The sequence below is a fragment of the Hippopotamus amphibius genome, chromosome 5 (genome assembly GCF_030028045.1).
Source record: "Hippopotamus amphibius kiboko isolate mHipAmp2 chromosome 5, mHipAmp2.hap2, whole genome shotgun sequence".
Classification (NCBI taxonomy): domain Eukaryota; kingdom Metazoa; phylum Chordata; class Mammalia; order Artiodactyla; family Hippopotamidae; genus Hippopotamus; species Hippopotamus amphibius.
This window is the reverse complement of record NC_080190.1, coordinates 65,522,065-65,541,264: the sequence shown is the minus strand read 5'-3', so window position 1 is coordinate 65,541,264 and position 19,200 is coordinate 65,522,065. Positions and strand designations below refer to the sequence as shown.

At 54.6% G+C, this 19,200-nt stretch overlaps 1 protein-coding gene across 2 annotated transcripts in view; it reads left to right on the top strand.

Moving 5' to 3' along the window:
- Positions 1 to 18,948, top strand: part of ADAMTS14 (ADAM metallopeptidase with thrombospondin type 1 motif 14) — a 97,524-nt gene extending 78,576 nt beyond the window's left edge. For both annotated transcript variants that reach the window (XM_057737152.1, XM_057737151.1), the window contains exons 13-22: positions 1,317 to 1,450; positions 1,830 to 1,953; positions 2,943 to 3,023; positions 7,440 to 7,603; positions 9,077 to 9,245; positions 9,725 to 9,857; positions 11,686 to 11,893; positions 14,850 to 14,979; positions 15,061 to 15,171; positions 16,894 to 18,948. In XM_057737152.1, coding sequence (XP_057593135.1) covers positions 1,317 to 1,450; positions 1,830 to 1,953; positions 2,943 to 3,023; positions 7,440 to 7,603; positions 9,077 to 9,245; positions 9,725 to 9,857; positions 11,686 to 11,893; positions 14,850 to 14,979; positions 15,061 to 15,171; positions 16,894 to 17,387 — 1,748 coding nt within the window. In that variant the 3' untranslated portion in view covers positions 17,388 to 18,948. The remainder of the gene's footprint in view (positions 1 to 1,316; positions 1,451 to 1,829; positions 1,954 to 2,942; positions 3,024 to 7,439; positions 7,604 to 9,076; positions 9,246 to 9,724; positions 9,858 to 11,685; positions 11,894 to 14,849; positions 14,980 to 15,060; positions 15,172 to 16,893) is intronic.
- Positions 18,949 to 19,200: the final 252 nt, after the last annotated feature.

Here is a 19,200-nt window from a genome sequence, read left to right as displayed (position 1 = left end):
TGGAAGGGACCTCGGAGGCCTGTGCACAGTGCCCACCAGTGCACAGACCCCTCTGGAACATGCTTGTAGGGAGTGTCTTCTCCCTGCTAAGACTGCTCCTAGTCTGGGGAGCTCACCACTCATGTGCCGCTGTCAGCTGCCTTCCAGAGCTGCCCGGAAAACTACCTGCCTGGGGTGTACTAGTCAGGATCCTGCCTGTCTTTGGGAGGGTGGCAGACCCCACCCCTTGGCCCCTGGCCCAGGTCCCACCAGAAACATAGCTCCCCCTCTGCATGAAATCCTAAGTGATATTGGGTGTTGTGGCTCTGGGCTTGAGTCCTGAGTGCTGGGGCAAGATGTCGCCAGGTACCCAGGAGCGCGGGGACAGGGAACCGGGAGCCAGATGGTTCCTTACTCATTTTGCTTTCAAAGCCTTGCACATCCATGCAGACCCACACAAGCTGCTGCAGCCTAGGGTGGGAAAGGGCCGCAAGGCCAGTGGGGCAGCTGGACTTTGGGTTTTCCCAGGACTTTTAGACAAATTCCAGGAAGTTAGCTAAGCCCCAACCTCCCTTTTTCTAAGAAACACAGCAAGTGTTTATATATTCTCTGGAACCTACTTTCATAGGATGTTCACAGCCTAGATAGAGAACACTTGATTGTTAGAACTAGAAAGATCCTCCTTCCTTCCCTCACTGCTGCACCATTTTATAAACCTAAACTTTCACACAGCCTTCTAACACTCACAAACACGTTAAGATTCACCATCATATGTGACTGGTGACGTGTACGTAGAGGTCAGAGCAGGACTCAAGCCAGACTGCTTGGGTTAGAATCCCGGCTCTGCCACTTGCTGGGTGGCTGTGCGGCCTTGAGCAAATTCCTTAACCTCTCTGGTCCTTGGTGTCCTCCTCTGTAATGCTAAAGCCTGCTTCCTTGGAGGTATTGAAAGGCTCAAATTAGTTAATTCACAAAAAACATTTAAAGTTGTACATCAAGCATGTGGAAAGATTTTAGCAGTCTGGCACACAGTAAGCTTTCATTAAGGGTTGACATTATTTTATCACTTGACGTTTCTTAACAATGTGATGTGGCATTTTACTGATTGGGGTAATAAATAAGGAACGGAGGCTCATAGAGGTCAGTTAATTTGCCCAAGGTCACATGGCTGATAAGTGACATAGCAGGGATTTTACGCCCAGCTCCACACCTAGTTCTCCCCCGTTGTCCAGAGCTGGCCCCTGGAGCTTCCTCGCTCAGGCCACGTCCTCATGTTGGCCTAGGCCAGCCCACTTTCTCCGAGCCCACCTGGCTCAACGTGGGCCCTTTCCCCACAGACACCCAGAAGTGTGAGCTGATCTGCCGGTCAGAGGACACGGGGGACGTGGTCTTCATGAACCAGGTGGTCCACGACGGGACCCGCTGCAGCTACCGGGACCCATACAGCGTCTGTGCCCGCGGCGAGTGTGTGGTAGGTGCTCCCTCCCGGGCTGCCCGCGCTCTGCCCGCCCCGGAAGACTGGAGGGCTGCACTGCCTGCCCTCTTTTGGTCCCTGGGAAGACAAGCCTCGCCTCACCTTCCCCACCCGTGATACCCCTTGGTCCTCAACGTGGCCCCGGGATGCTGGAAAGGGGTTACTGCCCAGCCTCTTTCAAGGGAAGAGGCACGGCCAGGGTTAAGACCTTGCCCACGTCTCCTGGTGAGTTGGTGGCAGGGCCCCATCCAGGAATTCCTTTTGGTCAAGGGTGCTCTCATGTCTGGGGCCTGGGGAGGTGGCCAGGGGCTGCCGGCCCAGGGGTGGCAGTGGGCGCGTGGAAGCCTCCTTCTGCTGACCCTGTCTCTGGCTTCAGCCCGTCGGCTGTGACAAGGAGGTGGGGTCCATGAAGGCAGATGACACGTGTGGGGTCTGTGGCGGTGACAACTCCCACTGCAGGACTGTGAAGGGGACGCTGGGCAAGGCCTCCAAGCAGGCAGGTGAGCAGGCTGGGGCTGGGGGACGACCAGGAGGGGCTGGGGTTCTGGCACAGCCAGGCTCCCTAGAGCCACAGCCATCCCTTCGGTGGGCGCTCACCCCTTGAGCCGGGCCACAGTTACGCGTGGGGAGCGGGGCCCTGGAGTCTGTCTCAGACATTCCCGGGCTGCCCCTGGCTGTGGTCCCTCATCTTCCAGGCGTGCTCTGCCTGCCCTCGGGCTCGGGAGCTCAGAAGAATTTCCTGCTGGGCACTGTGTTGTCATAGGAGCTCTGCCATTGCTTTGGCCTGGGGTTGTTGGTGGGAGTGAGGGATCAGACAAGTCTGTAGATGAGACCCAAGCTGGACTGGTAATTTTTCCTCCTCTCTCTCTCTCTCTCTCTCTCTTTTGTTTTCTTTAAACTGGAGTGCTTCCTACTTTGAACTCCTGGGACCTTAGAGTTCCTTGACTTCCCTGCCCACCTCCAATCTGGCCACACTTGCTGTTGAAAAGGGCCAGATATTAGTCCTTTACACTTTCGTATAAACTAGATTTGTTTCCACTTTGGGAGTGTTTCAGCTTTGCTGCACCTCTGCTTGTTGGGTGAAAGTTGATGGCTCTAAGAAAGGTTAGTTTTCAGGCCTCGGATTGGGAGGATCATGGGGGCCCCCCATGCTGGATCTTCATAGTCTGTTTCATCTGAATCCCTACACTGGCTTAAAGTGTGAGAAGAAAGAGGGGAGAGAAAGTCAGGAGAGAAGAGGAGGGTCAAGAAACTGGGAAACAATAGAAACTAACACACACAGAGAGCTCAGTAGTGTTTATAGAGCATTTTAAACTATATGAACTGTGATCCTGTCAGCACCTTGTGGAGAAGGGCCCATCCCTATTTTACAGATAAGGAAACTGAGGTTCCTAGGTACCTGTGAGGAGAGGGAGTGATGGGGAATGCTGGGCAGTGGGGCCTCCAGCTCATGATGCTCACAGTTTTTCTGGATCCTCCTCTGCGGCAGGGGCTCTAAAGCTGGTGCAGATCCCAGCAGGTGCCAGGCACATCCAGATTGAGGAGCTGGAGAAGGTCCCCCACTGCATTGGTGAGTGCCGGGATGCCAGGAGATGGGCAGCTGGGCCCTGGGACCTGCCCTCGGGTGTGGGAGAGCTGGGAGAGCAGAGGAGAGGATTCTAAGGCAGGAGGCATTTCATGAATTTGAGTAATGGGAGAGAACCCTTTTTATTGATTGATTCATTTTTATTCATGTTGAAATGGGCACCTGCTCCATGGTTCAAATATCAGAAAGTATGAAAGGAGATGCAGGGAAGACCACCTCCTCACCACCGCAACCCCCAAGAGCAGTTTCCTTCCCCAGGGGCAACCACTGTTAATTTCTTCTGCACATAGGTACCTTCTAAAGGTAAACCATTTTCATAGAATGTATTAGTTAACTTTTGCCGTATAACATAGCATCCCCAAACTTAGTTTTCACGCAGCAAGTGTTTATTAGCTCCGCGTCTGTGGGCCACCAGTTTGAGCTGGGCTCAGCTAGGTGCTTCTTCTGACTCATCTGCCTGGAATCACTCATGCAAATGCAGTCAGCTGGTGGGTCTGTAGGGACCTGGTTGGTCCTGGCTGTCAGCTGGGATCACGGGATTGACAGTGTGTCACATGGTCCTCAGGAGTGGCAAGAGCAGGCAAACCGTGGTGTGCAAGCACTTCAAGTCTCTGCTTGTGTCCTGCTTTCTCAGGTCCCAGTGGCCCAAACAAGTCTTATGGCCAAGCCTAGACTCAAGAGGTAGAAACAGACTATCTCTTGATGGGAAATGTGGTACATCACAGTGCCGAGAGATAAGCAGACAGGATTGGGAGGAGTTTGTACCCGTTGTTGCGGTCTACCACAAGGACCTGTCCGTTATTCTTATTATAATGGTACTTAAGCACATAGCCTCTAAGCTAGACGCCTACCTTTTATATGTATAGCAGTTATATAGCTGTAAAGCCAAGACATTAAAAATGAGCGCCCCCAAATCAATCAATAGAATTCAAATTAAGAACATAAATATAATAGGGGAGATTTTTGTGTGTTTCTTTGGTTTGTTCTGTTTTTGCTGAAACTGCATTGGCTGTCAAAAAGTGAACATGTCCAGAATGGGCAAATCCATGGAGACAGAAAGTAGATTAATGGTTGTCAGGTGCTGGAGGGAGGGGCCGATGGTGAGTGACTGCAGATGCTCTCACATTTCTTTCTTTCTTTTTTTTTTTAATTTTTATTTACTTATTTATTGGCTGCATTGGGTCTTTGTTGCTGCACATGGGCTTTCTCTAGCTGTGGCGAGCGGGGGCCACTCTTCATCACGGTGCATGGGCTTCTCATTGTGGTGGCTTCTCTTGTTGTGGAGCACAGGCTCTAGGTGTGTGGGCTTCTGTAGTTGCCGCACATGGGCTCGATAGTTGTGGCTCACGGGCTCCAGAGCGCAGGCTCAGTAGTTGTGGTGCACGGGCTTAGTTGCTCCGCGGCACGTGGGATCTTCCTGGAGCAGGGATCGAACCCATGTATCCTGCATTGGCAGGCGGATTCTTAACCACTGCGCCACCTAGGAAGTCCTCTCAGATTTCTTTCGGGGGTGATGAAAATGTTCTGGAGTTAGATAGTGGTGATGATTGCACAGTCACTGAATTGCATACTTTAAAAGGCGGAATTGTATGGTGTGTTAGTTATATCTCAACTTAAAACATGTAAGCATGGTTTGGAGCAGGCTCCTGGAGAGCGGGTGGGCGAGGCTGTTGCCCGCACAATGGGCAGAGGCTGGGTTCCCCCACACTTGTCTGTGTTCAGGTTCCTTACTGAGGGTGTGTGGGCTGCAGTATCACTGGCCCTTCGCATGTCCCAGAGGCCCCTCTTACCCACTGTGCCCACCAAGTCACACTGCTTGTCGCCAGCTCGTCATAAACACAAACACAAACATAACATCCCTGGGCAAGCTCATCTATTACAAAAATGCTGACATTCATATTTTTAGGTTATTATTAAAATAATACAAAACCTTTTAAAAGTCTCCCAGAGAACGTGCACTCCCTGGAGAACACATCTATGTTAGCACAGCTGTAGAAATTCCTAACCTGCTCCGGAGGGCACCTGAGTATAGTCCAAGCAGGCATAAGGCACAAGGGGAAACTGAGGCCCAAGATGGCTTGTGGGCTCTGTGCGCCCTCATTTACCCATGGGGTGAGCCAGTGTAGGCCCCGGTCTCCCGTCTCCCAGCCCTGTGCCCCTGCCAGCTGCACCTCTGCGTGGGGAGCTGTGAGACGGGAGACTTTGGCTTGGCTGCCTCCCTGCCCAGTTGCCTGTCTGGCTCTGGGGAATTGTGCCGGCACAGGGGCCGGGGAGGGACAGGGGCAAGGAGAGAAGAGGGCGGTGCTTACAGGCACTCCTCCTACTGCACCCCTATGGATGATTCCATGTCAGCAGCCCCTTGGGCCACCTGGCCAGCCCCTTCCAACCACCCCCCAGATGTCTGGTCCTTCCAAGGAGCTAGATGGGCTTGTAGGCAGCCGATAGGCTTCCGTGGAGGTCAGGGCAGAGACTCCGAGCACCCGGGGCAGGCTGGGGGTGGGCACGCTCGCTGTGTGTTTATGGGGTGAGTCCCCAAGGGTTAGAGCTCTCCAGGAGCCTGCGGGGGGAGGGAAGCAGAACTGAGACTTGTCATTGGCACAGGTTGTATGATTATACGTGTGCGAGATCCACGGCGGCCCTAGTGTAAATGTGCAGAATGTATATGTGTGAGTGAGTGTGTGTGTTCCTGTGGGGACGGGAGGGGCTCGTGCCAACAGAGTATGTGCTCTCTGGAGAAGCCCAGGACAGGTGGCAGCCTTGGCGGTGAAGGCCAAGGCCCTGTCCAAACGTGTTAGGTGCTCCTGGAATCTGGGGGCGTGACTCTGAAAGGCAGTGAAGGGAAGAGAAGCTGTGCTGCTGATGCCCACCGTGTGCGGGGCCTTGAGCTGGCACTCTGCCTTCGTTTCGATATCCCTCTTGTTATCCCATTTTGCTGTAGAGGAAACGGAGGCTCCGCGAGGTTAGGAGAGTTGCTGGAGGTCCAGGGCGGGTCAGTGGCAGGGCCTGGGCTCAGAGCTGGCAGGGCCTGGATGGTGGAGAGTCCATGCTGAGTCCAGCCCACCAACCCCTGGAAGGCGGCGTGTACAGCCGGGGGCCGGGGACGGCGGCGGCCATGAGCTCGGGGGGCCGCCGAGGGCCCGGCCTGAGGAGATGCTCAGCTGTAGCCTGGAGGGTCTGGCGATCCTGGAGGCTGAGAGAGATCAGGTCGCGGAAGAGGAGGGGGCATCTCTTCTCCCGTTCAGCAGGGAGGCTGTCCTCAGGAGAGCGGGGCCACCAGCCTCTGTGTGTCTGGCTTGCCCCTCTCAGAGGCTCTGATTCCCCATCTGGATTAATAACAGCACCAACCTCTAGGTGTGTGTGAGGATCCCACTGAGGAGGGAGCAGAGTGACCAGCTTGTGGCTGGTGCCCTGGATCCTTGGCTGGTATATTATAATTATACCAGGTGGGGCCACCCCAGGGCTCCGGAGCCTTTCCCTCCCCACCTGGCTGGGGGCTTGGGTCCCAGGGTGCAACCCTTTTCTGACCCCTGATGCTTCTGGTGCAAATAAGCCTGTGACTCAGGGGCCTTTGCTGGGGTGTCTGCAGCTACACACCTCCTGCCCGCTGGCCACCTGGCGCCTTTCGAGTTACTCACTGACTGAGGCTTTAAGGGGTAGAAATTTACAGATATTTTTGTACTCCCACTCTATGCCAGGCCCTGTCCTGGGCCAAGGACACTGAGATGGAGGAGAGACACTGACAGGCTGTGGTAGAGACAGGATGTAATCCCAACAGTGCTAAAAGTCAAGCACTGTTTTGATGATAGGAATAGTGCCTACCATTTATTAAGTGCCAACTGCATGCCATGCACTCTGCCTAGTTCTTTATATATATGAACTTCCTTTAATTGTCCTAAGAGCCTGGTGGCAGGGTAGGTGGGCATGGGATACTACAATGATCCTCATGAGGCATTCCCATTTTACAGATGGTGAAATTGAGGCAGCACAGCAAAGCTAACTAACTTCCCCAGATCAATCTGACTCCAGAGCTTGTCCTCTTAGCCTTTATGCTCTGCTGTAGAAGTTGTAGGGGGGGCAAATCCCTGAGGACTGAACAATCAAAGGAGACTTCCTGGAGAAGGAGAGAATCGTGCTGAGCCTTAAATGTGGGTGGAGATTAGTCAGGCAGGAAGAAGGGGAAACAGAGTGAGAGGAATGGTGTGTTCCAGGTCCAGAGGCAGGGATGCTGTGTGGGGGCAGTGGGATGACCCATCTGACTGGGGAAAGGCTCAGATGGGCAGGAGGGACAGGTGGTCAAGGAGCCCCGTGGGGCCCACTGGGACGGCCTTGAAACCCCTGAGGTGTGGCTCTTGCTCCTGTGGAGGGGAATAGAAATCTGTGTGACCCTCTCCCCATGGCCAGCGGTGAAGAACCAGGTCACAGGCAGCTTCATCCTCAACCCCAAGGGTAAGGAAACCGCGAGCCGGACCTTCACCGCAATGGGCCTGGAGTGGGAGTACGCCGTGGAGGACGCCAAGGAGAGCCTCAAGACCAGTGGGCCCCTGCCTGAAGCCATCGCCGTCCTGGTGAGCCCGCACCCTGCTCAGTGGCCCCTGCCCACCCCACTCGCTGCCCCAGCCCAGTCCCCTAGCTCGCTGTCTCTGCTGCCAAGCCAGCGCAGGCCTGGTGGAAATCCTCCTGTTTCAGTGTCTTCAGGAGCCTGGCCAAGGCCAAGGTGTCCTCTGTGCTTAAAGGCTGGCAGGATGGCAAGTGAGGAGGGAAAAAGAAACTGTTGTCTCACTGCTCGATCAGAGACGCCATACACAGGGAGACTGTTCTCCATACTGCAGGGTCAGAAAGAGGGCCCAGGAGGAGCTGGAGGGACCTGGGTTGGCTCCCCCGTCATCCTGCCACCATCCAGTGTGCACTTGCATTATGGCTTTGCCAGCAAGTGAGTCCAGGAGTGCAGTGGCCTGTGGCCCAAGGGTGCTGTCTGGCATTGCCAGCCTCCTGAGAGGGGGGTGGGGCCACTGTCCCGGCTGGGGCCCACATTTGCCTACACTCTCTCTTCCTAGACTGTAAGCCAGGGCTTATGGAGCAGGGATTGTTAACCCAGGAGACCAGAGCAGGAGGAACTCTGTTGGCCCTGGCTGGTGGCAGGGAGACCTTGGACAGCTTTGATCCTGGTGCTACCCTCATTAGTCAGGGAGGCCCTAGAGGGCAGGGTCTGAAGACTCTTGGTGTCAGCATATTAACTTAATCCAACATGTGCTTTCTATTCACCCTGTATTTGTCGCCCACCCATACACCCACGGTCAGTTGATTTTCAACAAGACTATCAAGACCATGCAGTGGGAAAAGAAGAATCTCTTCAATTAATGGGGCTGGGGCAACTGGATATCCACATGCAGAAAAATGAAGTTGAACCCCTGCCTCACACCGTATACCAGAATCAGCTCAAGATAGATCAAAGCCCTAACTACGAGAGCTAAAGCCATAGAACTCTTGGAGAAAATAGAGGGATAAATCTCATGACCTTGGATTCTTAGATATGATACCAAATGCATGAGCAGCAAAAGAGATAAATTGGTCTTCATGGAAATTGAAAGCTTTCATACAATCAAAAGACATTTTTATGAAAGTGAAAAGATAACCTGAACAGAATGGGAGAAAATATTTGCCATCATACACCTGATAAGAGTCTCTATTATAGACCATCTTCTAGAATCAGACAGTATGAGTGCTCTGGTGAGCAGGACAGACCAACAGACATGGTTCCTGCCCTAGCAGAAACTTAGGTGTGTGGAAAGGAGCATCACCAATGGGCACACAGGCTGTTCTCAGGCCTGGTGCACAGTAGGTGCTTAGCCTGATTTCTGCCTTGTGGCTAGGATCTGAAAGTCCTCCCCAGTCCATGCTCAGTGCTGCCCCCTCCTGGCTCTCACCCGTTCTGCTTCTGAGCCCACATCCTCCCCTTTCACCCTTCCTCCCCCATCCCCCTATACTGACCTTGCTTCTCTGCTCTGCAGCCCTGTGCCACCTCCTCTGTCTCCCCTCAGGTGCTCCCCCCGGCTGAGGGCGGCCCCCGCAGCAGCCTGGCCTACAAGTACGTCATCCATGAGGACCTGCTGCCCCTTATTGGGAGCAACAACGTGCTCCTGGAGGAGACAGACACCTATGAGTGGGCCCTCAAGAGCTGGGCGCCCTGCACCAAGGCCTGTGGAGGAGGTACTGGCCTGCCTGACCGTGCAGTCGCCCAGGGCCTCTCGGGAGAGAAGCGGGAGGGATCGGGGACCTGACATTGTCTCCACTTGACGTGTCCCCAGCTCGTGCCTCAGTTTCTCCTTGAAGGTCTCTGGGGTGTGGCAGCCTGCCCGGGCAGGGCCTTGGGGCTGGGCTGGGCTGGGCTGGGCTGGAGTGCTAGAGCAGTAGCGGGGGCAGGGCCCCTGCCCTGTAAGAGCTCACCAGCTGTGCAGAGAGGCAGTGGTCCAGAGCCATGTCCCTACCTGCACTGTACCAGGGACACTTGAGATGGGCTGGTCCAGGAAGGAGTCTTCAGAAAGTGGCTTGGGGAGGAGAAGGTGCAAAAGCACAGAGGGAGGTGGGACTGGCTCCAGGCTCTCCAGAGCTCACCGTCCCTGAGGCTCTGGGCAGGACAGTGGGGCCTGGTGGGACTGAGCCCCCGCAGCAAGCTGCCCTCCCTTCAGGGATCCAGTTCGCCAAGTACGGCTGCCGGCGCCGACGAGACCACCACTTGGTCCAGCGGCACCTGTGCGACCACAGGAAGAGGCCCAAGCCCGTCCGCCGGCGCTGCAACCAGCACTCGTGTGCCCAGCCTGCGTGAGTGCTTCTGGGGAGGGGCGAGGGCGCTGACACAGACCCTCCCTCCGCCCTGACCTCAGGACGAGGCGCTGCTGAGCCTGCTTCCCGCAGCGCTGGAGGGTGGGGGCACACAGCCCTCAGGACCGGGACTCCGTGAGCAGAGAGCACCCCCATGCCACACTCTACCCATGTCCAGCGCTGCCCTCCTCGCCCCTCTCTCTCCTCTGGGGTTTCTGGATTAACTTTCACGCCCAGAACGGGGAAGATGCTGCCTTTGTTCTGTCCTTCCCAGCACGCTTTTACGGATGGGGAAGCTGAGGCCTGATTTGGAGACACAGCTCACCCTCAATGGTCCAGGGGGTCCATGGAGGTGAAATGGATTTCAGTGTTTCCAGGCCCGAGGCCAGGACCCTGTCTACTGGTTCCTTTCTGCCCAGTCATCTAGGGCCCAGGGATGTGGTCTCGCCTTGCAGCCTCCAGCTGTGGTCTAACCCCTGATTGGGATTCCCTGGCCTGAGGATACAGGCTCTTTTTGAGTCCAAGGTCATGTTCTTGGGGTTACCTGGAGGTGGCTTTGGGGAGAGGAGAGAGCTGTGATTTGTGGAGGGTCGATGTCTGGTCTCTGAGCCTGTTGCCCAGTGCTGCCTCAGCCCCAGCACACGTCTCTAGTGGCCTCCAGGCAGAGCCAAGCGTAGCTGACCAGTAGGAAAACCACGGAGTATATCCTCCTGCCTCCAAGGAGTCCTTCCAGGGTTGGGGGGGGTCCCAATTTGGCCTTGCTGACCCACAGCAGCTCTGCTCCTAAGGGTGGATGGACCTCAGGGCCAGGTAGGAGCTGGTGACCGGTGCTAGAGCCTGCCATGGCCTCCCTGTGCCCAGCCCAGGCCATGATCCCCAGCCCCCTAGCCCTCCATGCTTCTCTTTTATGTCTTACTTTTTATTCAGGCCACTTTGCACATGCTGTGTGATCACAGAGCAGGCGGAGCGAACTCTGCCATGACCCCCAGCAGGTCACCCCACCCCGGCTTGTCTCCTCATCTGTAAAATGCCAAAGGAAGTTTGGGGGCTTTTTGTTTTGTTTGTTAAAGGAAGGGGTTGGCTGAAAGCCGTGGTTTACTATATGATGCCTCAGGAGTAGAATGTGGGGGCTACCCCTCCCTCCACCCCACCAGAGCAGTTTTGCTTTTGTCTAACTCTTCCAGTGGGCGCTTGCTTAAGATGCTGCTGGAGGTTGCTCTGGGGCTAAAAGACGCTTGGAGACCAGCAGCTTAGCCGATCAGCAGTAATGCTCTGCAGGCACTAACGGTGACAATAACAGTGCCTGCATTTATGATGTGCCTGCTGCATGTCATGCACTCTGCTGTGTGCTTTACATTTACAAGTCCTTTAATTGTCCCAAGAGTCCCATGGCAAGGGCTTCTACTGTGCAAACTGTGGTTTTTATCTGTTTTGTGCTCTGCTGACTCTCAGCACCTAGGACAGTGCCTGCACATGATAGACACGCAAATATTTATGAAGTGTTGAAAGAATCCTGGTGTAAAGATGGGGTAACTGAGGCTTAGAGGAGTTAGTAGCTGGTCCAAGGATACACAGGGTGCCAGGATTTAAATATACATTATACCCATTTTTCAGATGAGGGAACAGAGCAAAGAATAAGTGACCTCCCTAAGGCCACACACCTGGCAGCTGCAGAGTCATGTGGATGGTTGGCTTGGCCCCCAAGCATTCTGAAGCCCAAACCCGCTCTCTGGCTTCTGCCTTTGCTGGTTCAGGGGTGGGAGTGGCCCTGGGAGGAAGTGTCCCATAGTCCCGCCTTCCCTCCACCTTTCTCCCTTTCTGTCTCCAGGTGGGTGACGGAGGAGTGGGGCTCCTGCAGCCGGAGCTGTGGGAAGCTGGGGGTGCAGACTCGGGGGGTGCAGTGCCTGCTGCCCCTCTCCAATGGTACCCACAAGGCCATGCCGGCCAAGGCCTGCCCCGGGGACCGACCCGAGGCCCGTCGGCCCTGCCTCCGTGTGCCCTGTCCAGCCCAGTGGCGGACAGGAGCCTGGTCCCAGGTGAGCTGTGCTCAGAGGGTGGGAGGGGCTGGGCCAACAGGCAGCTTCCCTGGAAAGTCAAGGAAGAGGTGGGTCTGGGTGGGGGAGCTGCAGAGAAATCTGGTGCTCCCTGCAGGCTGAGAGTTTCTGGCTGAATTTCTCTCCCCACCTCTGATCCGATTTTCCTCAGAACTGAGTCCAACAGCTCCCATATATTGCTGGGCCATGGCTCAGGGCTTGGCCTTTATGTTCATTCAATATCAGCTTTGGCCTTCAGTCAGAGTTAGGAGGCCTAGGCTACAGATGAGCACATTGAAGGACATTCTTGTATTCAAGAAATATTTACTGGGACTTCCCTGGCGATCCGGCGGTTAAGACTCTGCGCTTCCACTGCAGGGGCCATGGGTTCAATCCCTGGTCGGGGAACTAAGATTGGGAGCGGGGTTGGAGGGCGCTGGAGAATAGAAGTATTTACTGAGTGCCAGCTACATCCCAGGCACACTGTACTAAGAATGCCTGCAACCCGCGACCAACCAGACAGACCTGGTTCTTGTCCTCGTGGTGCTTACAGTCCAGTGAGGAGGACATAAGAGACAAGTACAAGGAACGAGAGCACTTACAGGTTGCAGTTGGAGCTGAGCAGGAGTAAATAGTGTAACGTATCAGAGAGGGCCTCTCTGAGGAGGTGACATTCGAGCTGAGACCTGAGGTGTGAGCCATAAGAGGACCCCGAGGAAAGAACAACCTTGCCATATTCCAGAAACCAAGAGGACATTGGGACTAGAGCTGGACGGGAGGGGCAGGGGCTATAGGACGTCTTTGGAGAGTGGGCAGGGGTCAAATCCTGCAGGGCTTTGTGAGGAGTTAGAGTTATTCTGAGAGCAGTGGGAAACTTGAAAGGTTTTAATGTACGTATGCCACAGGCTCTGATTTCAGGTCTAAAGATCACTCTAGCCGCTCTGTAGAAAGTTCGTTGCTGGGAGGCCAGGGAAGAAAAGGGCAAACAGTAAGAAGGCTGTGGAATAGTCCAGGGGCCACAGGGAAGTTTTTTCAAGTAGCCACCGCAATGAGAAGCCTGTACACCACAGTGAAGAGTAGCCGCCACTCACCACACCTAGAGAGAAAAACCTGCACGCAGCAACAAAGACCTAGTGCAGACAAAATTAAAAAAAAAAAAAATTCGTTTGATATGAACCTTGATGACGTGATGTAGAGCGAAATAAGCCAGGTACAAAATGGCAAATGCTGTATGATTCCACTTATGTGAGACACCTAGAGCAACCAAATTCATAGAGACAGAAAGCAGAAAGGTGGTTGCCAGGGGCCTGGGGAGCGGGGAATGGGACATGAATGTTTAATGGGTACAGAGTTTGGGAAGAAGAGACAGTTCTGGAGGCGGATAGTGGTGACGGTCATGTGATAATGCGAGTTACTTAATGCCACTGAACTGTACACTTAAAAATGCTTACAATGTAAATTTTATGATCTGTATATTTGATTACAATTTTTAAAACCTCATTTGATCATGGACTTAAGCACAATGATGCTTATTATAATAGCAAAATATCAGGAAATATTCTAAATATCCATCCATAGGAAATTGGACCCCCCACCTCCCCCCAAAAAAACCTCCATGATTTATTCATGTAATAAAATACTATACAGCAAGAAAAATGAATAAGCTTGAACTGCACTTAATCAATATAGATAGACCTCAGAAAAACAGGTGAGAAAAAGCATTGAGGTCTGAAGAAAAAAAAAACACTTCCAACAGGGGTACCATTTACTTACAGTTTAAAAAGGCAGAACACAATGTTTGAAAATGCTGGAATGCTGATTTATTAAAGCTGCTGGTGGGGGTGTTTGAACAGGCATTCATGACCAACTTCCTCATACTTTTCTGTAGGCTTGAAATATTGCATAATACAGAGTATTTTAAATAACTAAAAATCCCCACGCAACTCAGGCAGATTTTATATTCTTCTCCATAATATATAGCTTTGTTTGTTTGAGTATCAAACGGAAAGACTGCTGGTCCACAAAGGGTCCCTAACATGAAACAGAGAGGTGAGAGCTGGTGGAAGGTGGTTGCCCCTGTACGACGGGCAGAGCACTCCGAGGCTGTTGCTGTTTGTTATCATTCATCCCGGGAAGAAGAGCCTCTTTGTCCCACAGTTCTGTGTGGCGTGTGACCCTTGTGTCTCCCTTGACCATCACTTGCCGAGATAGGAGAAGTGGACCTTTGCAAGTCCTTCCTATCCCACCGGGAAAGGCTGTGCTCAGTGCCTGCAAAATCCAGTGACCTGGTCACGTGGGACACCCTTGCCCTTCCCTATGGCACCCCACCCATTTGTCAGAGTACGTGGGGTCCAGGGGATGATGTGTGTGGCAGCCCTTGCAAACAGCCTTCTGCTCCGTGCACCCACGCCTTTGCCTCTTGGGGATGAAGACACTTTTGAGCACGCGTCTGCAAGCTGAACGTTGAATGTCAGAGCTGGAGGGGTCCACTGGCGACCCTGTTACCCAGCTCTCTCAGCTTCGCAGGTGTTACAGTCTGGGTTCCTACGTCCCCTTAAGGTATCATCCCGTGCACAGACCTGCCCCAGGTCCCTTGAGCCGGTGGATAGCAACAGGGAGTTTGCCAGGGTGATACACGAAATATTTAAGGACCCAGACACAGTGGACACGAGCAGTCGTGCTGAAATGGGGTCCTACAGGATCCCTCCAGATGGTGGGAAGGTTCAGCGGGTTCTAAGATCAGGGCGGTGGCTCTTTCCCACCTGGTACAGGAGTATTTGAGAGTTGCTGTGCTGTCCTGGAGAGGCTGCCGAGAGCAGTCCTTGCATAGCCCTCTGGTCAAGCAGCGACGTAGCACCCTCCCCTGTCCCCTTTCTGTCCTGGGCATTGGCTGGACTTCAGAGCTCACCGCCTCTTCCTCTGTCTCTCCACACCCCCCACCCCGGTGTCCCCGCGGCAGTGCTCTGTCACCTGCGGAGAGGGCATCCAGCAGCGGCAGGTGGTGTGCCGGACCAACGCCAGCAGCCTGGGGCAGTGTGAGGGGGACAAGCCGGCCGTGGTCCAGCTCTGCAGCCTGCCCGCCTGCGGAGGTGAGCCGGGTGGGATTGGGGGCCAGCCCCGCCTGGCTGGCTTCCCGGCCCAAGTGCTAGAGCTGCTTTTCCCTCTCACAGGAAATCTCCAGAACTCCACAGTGAGGGCTGACGTCCAGGAACTTGTGACTCCAGATAGGCAGGGGGTGCCACCGTCTGGACCCCTAGATCCCATCAACAAGATATCATCAAGTAAGTGTATCTCTGGACCCCACCCCCTCCCCAGCCGTCCAGTGTTCACAGCATCACGGGCTTGGGCCGTGCAGTGGAGGGGGCCCAGCTTCCGGTCTGTCCATGACCTTAGCCTCCTGGAGCCTTGGGTTCCTCAGCTGTGAGGTGGGGATGATGCTTGTATCGGTCCCTGATTCCTTATCCGCAGCTCCAAAATATTGAAAGCTGCAGGTGTCTCCCTAAATCTGGTACAAACTCATTGGGCAGCAAAATCTGAACTGAACCAACAGGAGATGATTCTTTTGCTACAGAAACATTGCCGGATTTGGTTACAAGGTGACTTCCCAGTCTCCGGGGGGGATGTTATGTAATGTGAATACACTGAATATTACTTTTCTAACCTCGAAAGTTCTGAATTATGAACTGTATCTGGTTCTAAGATTTTTGCATAAGCAATTATAGTTCTGAGCTGTCTTTAAAAGGGCTGTTAAGAGAATTAAATGAGATATTGCCTGCGCTCCTGCCCAGCTGTCAGCTGACAGCAGCAAGGATAGCGGCAGTCATTGCTCTCTGCCCCATGATCAGGAGCCATCAGCTCACCCTCTCATCTTTCCGCCCACCCGCCAGCCCATCCATCTCTCCACCCATCCATCCATTAATAAATACTGCCTAAGCACCCACTGTGTCCCAGGCTCTATGTTCTGTGCTTCCTTCCTAGGTTCCTTCTCTATTTCCCTTTCCCACCTTCCCAAGGACCAGGGTCTGACAAGATGAGTAACAGAAAAATCCCAGACCCTAACTCCTCGTTAGAGGACCAGTTGGCTGTGTGACCTTGTGCAAATCTGTGAACCTCTCTGAGCTCAGTGACCTCATCTGTAAAATAAAAGGGTCTGATTAAGTGTCCGCAGAGGATCTTCTGGCTCCAGTCTTGCAGCTGCTCTGCTCCTGGGTTGAGGCTCAGGCTCTTAAGTGCCTGGGTTTCCTCTCCTTTTCCTCCCAGGAGCAAAGGAGAGCGCTGATTCTGATCCTAATCCTAGAATTCTGGCGCCATCTAGAGGCCACTGGCTTTCCAATTTCTCAGGTCTCTCTCCTGTTCCCCTAAGCCAGCACCCTACCTTTTCCCTCTTCTCTTTTTCTCTCTCTCCCTCTCCCCCCCCCACCCCCACCCTGTCCCCCTCTCTTCTCTCTTTCCCTGGCAAAAATTAGTAGAAAGTAAAGCTCCTGCCTTCACATTGTCTAGAGAGACCTACCTGAGGTTATCACAGAAATGCAAAAACATTTTTAGATGACATTGAACCAAAGTAAACAAAACGAATATAGTGAGCACCGCTCTATGCCAGGAACTTTATAAATGCTATTTACAATAATGTTATTATTCATTGGTAAATGTCAGCATTGTCCCCATTTTACAGGAGAATAAACTGAGGGTTGGAGAGTTTAAGTGACTTGCCCAAGGCCTTGCAGCTTTTAAGTGGTAGAGGCTTGACTGGAACCTAGATCTGCTTGATTCCACATTAATTGGTGGGGGGTTAATGTTCCTAATGTGTGCTGACTGGTGGCAGGATGTTTAAGCTGCTTGTCACAGTGTGAGTTACCTGGGCATCTGCCTGGCCCCGGCCAGAGTGGATCGGATTCCTTCGGATTGATTTGGAGACAGCGAGGGTGGGAGATGGAGGGCCGAGTGAGGGGTGTGAGCTGGCTGATGGGCGTCCTCTAGCATCAGTGCTTGTGCTGTGTGTGCAGCGGAGCCCTGCGTGGGGGACAGGTCCATCTTCTGCCAGACGGAAGTGCTCGATCGCTACTGCTCCATCCCTGGCTACTACCGGTTGTGCTGTGAGTCCTGTACCAAGAAGACCTCGGGGCCTGATGCCAGCCCAGACCCCCACCTGGCCTCACCGCCACCCTTCCTCACTCCTGGGAGCCCCTTCCCAGGATCCGAGGCCCCTCCAGAAGCTGTGGAGCCCACTGTGGGGCCAGCAGGATCAGATGACCATCCGCATGGCCGACCCACACAGCTCCCAGGACCTCTGGGCACAGCTTCCCCAGTGACCCAGCGCCGCTCTGCTCCCCAGAAACTGAACCCTACAGCATTCTGGGGGACTTCCCCTCGTGCCCCTCGGGGACTGCCCTCAGGCTGGACTGGGGCCCCTGCACCAGCCTCTGAAAACAAAGGGCAGCTCAGGGAAGACCCGAAGCATCCAGGCACCAGCCTTCCTGCCACCTCCCTGGTGACATGAGCCCCGCCTCGCCCATCCCACCAGTCAAGTTTACACTTTGTGTGCTGCCCTGGAGATCCCCCAGCTCAGAGGACACACAGCGGGGCAGGGGCAAGCGTGGACTGCCTTTTAAATTATTCGCCTTCTTATTGTTCTCGTTTGGGGCTGTGACGCTTTTCACCCCATGACGTGAGTGTGTGAGGAAGAAAAAGATCAGGGAAAGCCCTAACCGGAGATACCTCAGCAAGCAGCCCAGGTGACCAAATCAGACCTCTCAGGGGCTCCTATCTGTCTCTCCTGCCAGGACTGAGGGCCAGCTAACACCCTCACCCCCACCACACACAGCCACACACAGCTGCTGGGCCCCAACTGCATCCCTTTGCCAGCACTCATGGGGACCCCTGTGGAGGCCCTGTCTACTGGGCCCCTCTGCCCAGAGAGCCAAAGCAGGGCCAGCGAAGCTGGAGGGAGCACTCACAGGGTGGTCCAGGAAGAAGTGGGCTGGGGGCGAATGTGGTCGCAAGGCTCCAGCTCCAGGGCGAGGGTAGGTGGGGGGCAAGTTCATCTCAGACCCAGCTCTTCACAGCGAGAGCTCCAGGCAGCTCCTCCAGCCAAGGCCCAGGAGCAGAGTCCAACTCGCATCTGCTGGCTGGAGGGCAATGTTGGTGGCCACTTCTGCCTCTGCAGATGGCACTTCCTGTTACTTCTGGTGCCTCCAGGTTACAGGTGGGCCTGCTAACCTCACCCCAGCCCCCCTGAGAAGGGGGCTCTGGACACCCTGGAATGTGTGTCCTTACCATCCAGGGGTTCCCAGCTGGTGCTAGACCCATGGCTGGACCAGGAATGGCAACTGTGGTCATCACTCTGGTGTGTGAAGGGAGCACGGCCTGAAGGTGACGTGATAGGGCACAGAGGAGACGTGAGTTCTCAGGCTGAGCCCCGTCAATCACTGCCCTCTACCAAAGCACGCTCCCACCGGAGTCAGGGGTCTTCTTCTCCCACCTGGCTTATGCTGGGCCAGAGGTTTGTCTGTGGTGCTGGGTGGGGTTAGGGGTGTGACAAGGGTCAGGTGCCCCAGGGCAGGACGTGAGCCTCTGCGCTGTGTGGGGGTGGGGAGGAGACACTGGCCCACAGCGCCCTGGGGCCTCGGCTGCCCCCCCACCCCTGCCCTGTTACCTCCAAGGGCAGGTGACTTCCCTGGACCCTCTGGCTCTCAGGAAGCCGCCTGGTTCCCAGGATGTCTCCCAGGGGTCCTCGCTCTGAGTCGTGCAGAGGGTCTCCCAGACTCCTTAGCAGGCCGTAGAGGTGCTGGCCAGTTCTTCTGTTTCCAGGGCACGGGAGCCACTCTGAGCCAGGCTAGAGGAATAGGAGCAGTGGGCCCCGGGCTGCAACCCCTGGAGCATGCAGGCCCTAGAGGGGTTCCCCAGGTGCCCTCTCCACCCGCTGCCCGCCCCCTCCCAGGGAGGCCGGGGCACACACTGAACCATTCCTGCGCGACTCTGTCTGCTGTGTTAAGTGCCTTTGAGATCCAGATCCTTACATTTTTATGTATTTATTAACATTGTCCTTGGCGTTTGTTTTGGACCCCAGAATGTTGTGCTGTGTTTTTCTTTTTCTCTCTCTTTTAGCAAAAAGGGACAGCAAAGCCAGAGCTCTAATGTGCTGGGCTGGTAAGATAATTGGGATCGGGGGTGGACAGGAAGGGGCCGGAGCCACAAGAAGACTCGACCCCCAGCCTCCCCGCCATGGCCCCGCTTGCTCTGGGGCTCCTCTGAGCATCACCTCAGGCCGGAGAGGCAAGAACAGGGCTGGGGGCCTGGCGATCACACTTAGA